Below are 7500 nucleotides of genomic sequence, written 5' to 3'. Positions count from 1 at the left end.
TGTGTTGTATAGTATTGTGTTTTAAGCCTGAGAAAGGTCAGTTTGTGTTCATTCTAGCGCTCCCTTTGGACAAAAAGCGGTAGTGTTTTTACTACGCTAGCTGTTGTTCCTGGGTGAGCGTATACCCATGACAAAGGCATTAGGAAAAACTATATAAAAATAGCATTCTTTGCATTGATGGTCTCGTTTGCTGTTATATGTAATTCATGATCATCAGATGAAAAATTAGACTGTTTCAGAAATATTTAAAAGTTCCTCATAGCTCCTTTAAGCACTTCAACTGAGGTCTTTAAACTGTAAATGTATCTTACTCGTCTCACAGCCCGCTGCACATAGAGAGCAATGTTATTAGTGGAGCTTAGAGGACGTCTGCTTTCAGTCAAAATGAGGTTGTAGCCCACTGTCTGTCTGTCTGTCTGTCTGTCTGTCCGTCCGTCCGTCCGTCTGTCTGTCCTTACTCAACATTTTGACTCATTTCATGAAATGTAATATGAAAAAAAAAAATCCCTCTTTTGATTATTTTCTCACCCTGTCCCTAATATACTTCCATACATTTTTCTATTATGTCAGTGGTATGCTAACTGTGTAGTATAGGAGACACTTTGTCATGCCAAGGCAGCTAGTGTGTCCATGTGCCTGGCTATAAATATCAGGCAAAGAGACAGCATACATTACATTCACACTATAAAAACACACATTACAGCCAAGGCAGGTTAGAGTGGCAGCGCTGAAAATCATACATGAAAAAAGTTATTCAAAAAAAGTGAAAAGGTTATAGGCTACAAACTTATACATAAAAAGTGAAGAAAGATACACAAATTAGAATAAAAAAATGTAAGGCATAAGCAGCATTTATAAGCATTCTAAAAACATATATTAAAGCCAAGGCGGGTTAGAGTTGCAGGGCTGAAAATGGTATGCAAAAAAAGTCAGTTATACAAAGAAAAATCAACAAATTAATTAAAAAATGTCCTCCGATATCTCTCTGAAACAAAAGAAAGTTATCAATAAAAGAAGAGAAATTAAAGGTGAACCATTGAGCCATGCTAAATGAGGGTAAAAATGTGTAAATATGATCTTTGGTTTCAAGCTTTATGCAGAGCAGAGCGGCGTACCGGATGGCAAATCCACGACAGCAACAGATTCACCGTGGCTGACATCAGACACTGAAAATTATATAGAAAAAGTTAAAGTTATACAAAGTTACACCAAAAAGGTATCGAAAAATCAACATATTAGTATTAAAAAATAAAGGCAAATAAGCAGCATTCATTAGCATTATAAAACACACACATTTAAACGAAGGCAGGTTAGAGTTGCAAGCCTGAAAAGTTATTAAAAAAAAATTGAAAGTTAGGCTATATGAAGATAACAAAAATTGAAGAAAAATCAACACATTTGAATTCCAAAAATTAAGGCAAATAAGCAGCATACGTTAGAATATCTGCAGAACAACACAAATTTAAACCAAGGCTGATTAGAGTGGCAGCGCTGAAAGTTATACGACAAAAAATCAGTTAATAAAACTTGTAAAAAAATTTTTATTTTAAATCAACAAATTAATATTAAAATGTTCTCTGATATCTCTCTGAAAACAAAAGAAAGTCATTAATAAAAGCAGCTAAATGAGGGTAAAAATGTGTTAATAGGATCTTTGGTTTCAAGCTTTATGCAGAGCAGAGCGGCGTACCGGAGGGCAAATCGACCACAGCAACAGATTCACCGTGGCTGAGATCAGACACTGAAAGTTATACAGGAAAATTGAAAGTTATGTATTTATTAAAAAAAAAAAAAATTAATTTATGTTTTTTTTTATAAACAATGTTATACAAAGTTATACCAAAAAGTGAGGAAAGAGTGAAGAAAAATACACAGTTCAAAATTTAAAAATTAAGGCGCATTTATAATCATTATAAAAACACACATTATGATTAAAACCAAGGCAGATTAGAGTTGCAGGGCTGAAAATCATACAAAAAAAGTTACACACAAAAAGTGAAGCAAAATCCGCAAATTATTAGTATTAAAAAATTAAGGCAAATAAGCAGCATACATTAGAATATTGGCAGAACAACACACATTTAAATCAAGGCAGGTGAGAGTTGCAGCGCTGAAAGTTATACAAAAAAAGGCAGTTAATAAAACTTGTAAAAAAAAATAAAAAATATGAAAAAATATGAAAAAAAAATGGAAATGTATTTTTCTCCGATATAACTCTGAAATAAAAGAAAGTTATTAATAAAACATGAGAAATTAACACTTAAAGGAGCTCCGAGGAACTTTCAGTTTGTGTTCATTCTTGCACCCCCTTTGGACAAAAGCGGTAGTGTTTTTTACTACGCCAGCTGTTGTTCCTGGGTGAGCGTATACCCATGACAAAGGCATTAGGAAAAACTATATAAAAATAGCATTCTTTGCACTGATGGTCTCGTTTGCTGTTACATGTAATCTATAATCATCAGAGGAAAAATTAAGACTGTTTCAGAAATATTTAAAAAGTTCCTCGTAGCACCTTTAAATAAAAAATTAACCATTGAGCCATGCCAAATGCGGGTAAAAATGCGTTAATATGATCTTTGGTTTCAAGCTTTATGGAATGCAGGGTGGCGTACCAACTGGTTTCATCTCTTCCACATCTTGACTGAGATCAGAAACAGATTTCACACCGTTTTCACTCAGAGCGGCTTCCCCCTCTGTGAATTAATAATAATGATAATTTCTGTAATTCAGACTCTGGGTAGGTCCATAGCTATGATTTAATAGTAAGGAAAAACATACAAGAATTATATAAAAATATCCATACAAAATACTATAATATACTACATGTGAATTCAAGGTAAAACTGGATGTTCAAGGCGAGACACTTGCACGCAAAAACATTATTTTTTCAAGCAATTATCCTAATGTGACAGGGACAAACATTACCGTGAAAAAATACATAACTAGTGTTTCTTTGAGCTGTGAAATAGAATTACATTGGTTAAAACATTTGTGTTATACAGCAAATAAGACAAACATTCACTTATTGAACATATCATGGTTTAACTTGTAACAAAAACCAACAGTCTTAAAGGAGCTTTACACCAGTTTACAGCCATCCAAGTTTTGTTCCCAAATGCTTGCTTCAATCTTGGTGTGATTCAGCATTAAAATGAATGGGGAAACGTACTGTATATATAGAGCATCACTACACACAGGTTTTTATTCACTTTGAAAGTTGGATGTGAACAGACTTTCACCGGCTTTAGTCACATGAATGTCTTTTAGAAAACTTCATATAATTCGACTGACAAGTGGATTTAAACATAGCTACTGTCTACGGGGGAATATAATGGGATTCATATACTTCACAACTCTAAAATACTAACAAACTAACATTTTCAGAAATAACCAATCCATTTTAAAGCTATATTGCGTAACTTCCGTCGCCCCGCCGTGAGGAATTCTGAGTAATTACAACAACACTGTCGGTGCATCGCCATCTACATGAGGTAAAGCCTTCAGTGATGGCGCATGGATGTTATACCTTCTGCTGTACGTCCAGGTTCTTTCTTTCTTTTTTTTTTTTAAGATATTTTTTGGGCATTTTTATGCTTTATTTGATAGTGCAGAGAGACAGAGGTGAAATGGGGCAGAGAGGGGAGTGACATGCAGAGAACGACCGCGGGTGGGAATCGAACCCGGGTCTGCTGCTGGGCCCGGCCCGGGAGGGGGACGCCTTACCAACTGAGCTAAAGGCGCCCCCACATCCAGGTTCTTTCTAAGCAGTAGAATCAACAACTGAAACATTTCTAGTGTGGAGCTGATGGGCTCAATCAACTTTGTGTTCAACTCGTTTGGCGTTGGCTTGAATGTAACAGACATCCATTTATATGGGAAAGTTACGCAATATAGCTTTAAACTAACAAGATCAAATAACCAAACCAACTTTAAACCACAATATACACAAAATTCCCTTCAAACTAGCCACACAACTAACTTCATACTACAAACACAACTCACACTTCCTAGAGTCACACAGTCCGCTCCACTACGTCCTAACATGAAATACTCACTCTGTATTTCCTCTGTAGACTCTGAGTGTGTGTGTTGCTGCTGATTCCAGTTTGTGTGTGAAACTATAAAATGAGGGAATGGGGAAAACGACTGTACTAGTGAGGGCTGTAGACTGGGGTACGCTAAGCTACGCACTAGTATACATGGTTTGTTTTGGGATAAAGAAAGAAAAAAAAAATTAAACTGATTATTGTGTGTGTGTGTGTGTGTGTGTGTGTGTGTGTATGTGTGTGTGTTTTAGTGTGTGTGTGTGTGCGTGTGTGTGTGCGTGTGTATGTGTGTGTGTGTGTTTGTTTTAGTGTGTGCATGTGTGTGTGTGTGTGTGTGTGTGTATGTATGTGTGTGTGTGTGTGTGTGTGTGTGTGTGTGTATGTGTGTGTGTGTGTGTGTGTGTGTACGTCTCGTCTCATCTCCACAAGAAGATCGATATGTCTACAAACTATATATCTTCCAAGTCATATTAAAGGTGTAGTCAGTGATTCTGGAGAACGCTTGTTTTTTTTTTGTCAAAATCAGTGAATATCTCCTCACGATCCACTACCTGTACTGTGTGTGTGTTCTAAAGAAAGACAAATCCAGTGTTAATACACACTACACAGCCTAGGCTCTGTAAATGGGCATGTTGCTAGCTACAGTGGCCACCTGTGTTTACATAATTTTTTTTTCAGCGCACACAGTACAGACAGGTAGCGGATCATGAGGAGATATTCACTGATTTTGACCAAATAGTGATTTTGACAACAAGCGTTCTCCAGAATCACTGACTACACCTTTAAGTAGCTGCTTTGTCACTTAACACATTGTTTTATCAAGTAGGGAACCAAAACTCTTTTAAAATATACAGCTCTGGAAAAAATTAAGAGACCACTCCAAATATTCAGTGTCTCTCATTTTACTATTTATAGGCATATGTTTGAGTAGAATGAACATTTTGGTTTCATACTATAAACTACTGACAACATTTCTACCAAATTCACAATACATTTTTTGTCATTAAAGAGCATTTTCAATAAGTAATGTAGAGATGAAGATTGAAGAAAAATCCAGACTGGTCTCTTAATTTTTTCCAGAGCTGTATATTTTGTCTTTTTCCTCTTGTTTTCACTATTATTATCATATTAAAGTCTCTGTGTTATACTGTTTCCATGTTAGAGACCCTCCACTGTGCCGTATTGAAAGACTGATTGTCTGTGCAGTGAATTGGTCGGAGACGGCGGCTCTTTCTGACCCAGATGTCTGGATTACAAGCTCACTGCAGCTGCACTGTGTGTGTGTGTGTGTGTGTGTGTGTCTGTGTGTGTGTGTGTGTGTGTGTGTGTGTGTGTGTGTGTGTCTGTGTGCTTGTGTGTGTGTGTGTGTGTGTGTGTGTGTGTGTGCGTGTGTGTGTGTGTGTGTGTGTGTGTGTGTGTGTGTGTGTGTGTGTGTGTGTATGTGTGTCTGTGTGTACGTAAGCGTTGGATTAAAACAAAGCACAGTAGAAACTCTAGGATTCTGGTTATAAACATAGAAATAAAGTCAGTGACAATATATCCAGTGGGACCCAAATCTTATCCACAGTAAGCTGGCTCAGTTGTACTGTACATTATTGCATGGCACTGATAAATCCTGTGTTCCTTTTTAGGTCAACCACTGCATGCATTCTACGGTACCATTATTCATCAATAATGGCCACCGATGATTCACTGTTGCTATGGACCTTTTTTTTTTTTTTTGTTAACCTTTATTTATACAGGTAAATCTCATTGAGACCGAAGACTCTTTTACAAGGGAGACCTGTTTTCCTTTCCCACGTTACCATTCACACACACATTCATACACCGATAGCAGGCTAACTATCAACATTCACACGAGGCAAGGTGGGTTAAGTGTCTCGCCCAAGGACACAACAACTATGACACAGGTGGCAGGGCGAGGATCGAACCTCCAACCCTTTGATCATCGGCCGACCCGCTCTACCACCTGAGCCACAGTCGCCCCATATTGTTCTGATACATTACTTCCTGTCATATCAAACCACTGATAGACGAATATGGCCTAACTACATACTTTTCATTTCATTTTTCATTTAACTTTTATTTATCCTCGAGAGACCAATTGAGGGGTGACCCTCATTTACAATGACGTCGAGTTCAAAGCAAATTCAAAGGAAAAACAACAATACATAAACAATATTCAACGCAAATACATCAAATACACAACAACAGGTGAAGAGAAAAACAATTGAAACATTTACATAGTGGTGAAGATTAAGTGGTAGCAATTAAAATTAAATGGGTGAAAGTACAATAAAGTCTAATTAAAACAGTTACAGGTAGAGTTTGGCAGATTTAAGATAGTTTGTTTAAATTGGTTAAAGGATATGAAGTTATTTAGTTTAATTTGTTGCTGTAAATTGTTCCAGGAGTCAGGGGCACTGAAGCTAAAAGCTGTCTTTCCTAGCTCAGACCGGGCTTGTGGGACATAAAGCATCAGCATGTCAGTGGAGCGGGTCTGATAAAGCCCATCTGAGATTTGCAGCAATTCAGTTAAATAACGAGGAAGCTTCCTGGTCAAGGCTTTGTAAATAAAAACATGCCAATGTGCGTCACGTCTCTCTTTAAGGGAGGACCACCCAACCTTTTCATACAAAAGACAATGGTGTGTGTCATAAGCATCTCCTGTGATGAACCTTAAAGCAGAGTGAAACACAGAGTCCAGGAGTTTAAGACATGAATGTGATACATATACTGTAGGCACTATTTTCATAGTTATGTATATTATTAATTTTTATTTAGTTGTTGATAAATAATAGAATTTTTAAAAAATCCTCTTGCTCAACAATGCAATATAGAAGAAGGACATGTATAATAGAAACACACACAAGTGAAGAGAGCAACACCTGAGACACACATACACACAAATGTAGTGCAAGGACACACTGCAAATCATATTGACTGTATTGGTCTCCAATAAACACTTCAAACGTCCTTCATAACACACTTATATAGTACCTAACCCTAACCCTAAACTAAATACCTTCATATCCTTTAACCAATTTAAACAAACTCTCTCAAATCTGCCAAACTCTACCTGTAACTGTTTTAATTAGGCTATATTGTACTTTCATCCATTTCATTTTAATTGCTGCCACTCTTCACCACTGTGTAAATGTTTCAATTGTTTTTTTCTCTTCACCTGTTGTTGTGTATTTGATGTATTTGCATTGAATATTTTGTATGTATTGTTGTTTTTCCTTTGAATTTTTTTGAACTCGACGTCATTGTAAATGAGGGTCACCCCTCAATTGGTCTCTCGAGGATGAATAAAAGTTAAATGAAAAATTAAATAGTGTGTGTTCAGCCATTCATTCTATGTTAGTGCACATATTATAGCACTGTATTGATCCTATAAACATCCCTAAATATCTCACCTTTCATGCCGGTGTGTGCCGTCCCGTTCTCTGTA

General features: G+C 36.7%; 1 protein-coding gene across 1 annotated transcript in view; it reads right to left on the bottom strand.

The window, feature by feature from the left end:
* LOC307267302 (uncharacterized protein) overlaps positions 1 to 7500 on the bottom strand; it is a gene marked incomplete at both ends in the record, with an annotated part of 28491 nt that overhangs the window by 20914 nt on the left and 77 nt on the right. Inside the window, one exon of the mRNA XM_080049588.1 lies at positions 7466 to 7500. This exon is cut by the window's right edge and continues 77 nt beyond it. Coding sequence (XP_079905714.1) covers positions 7466 to 7500 — 35 coding nt within the window. The remainder of the gene's footprint in view (positions 1 to 7465) is intronic.

This window comes from Ammodytes marinus (assembly GCF_949987685.1).
Source record: "Ammodytes marinus genome assembly, chromosome: 20".
NCBI classification, from domain to species: Eukaryota; Metazoa; Chordata; class Actinopteri; order Uranoscopiformes; family Ammodytidae; genus Ammodytes; species Ammodytes marinus.
This window is presented reverse-complemented; position numbering and strand designations above follow the sequence as displayed.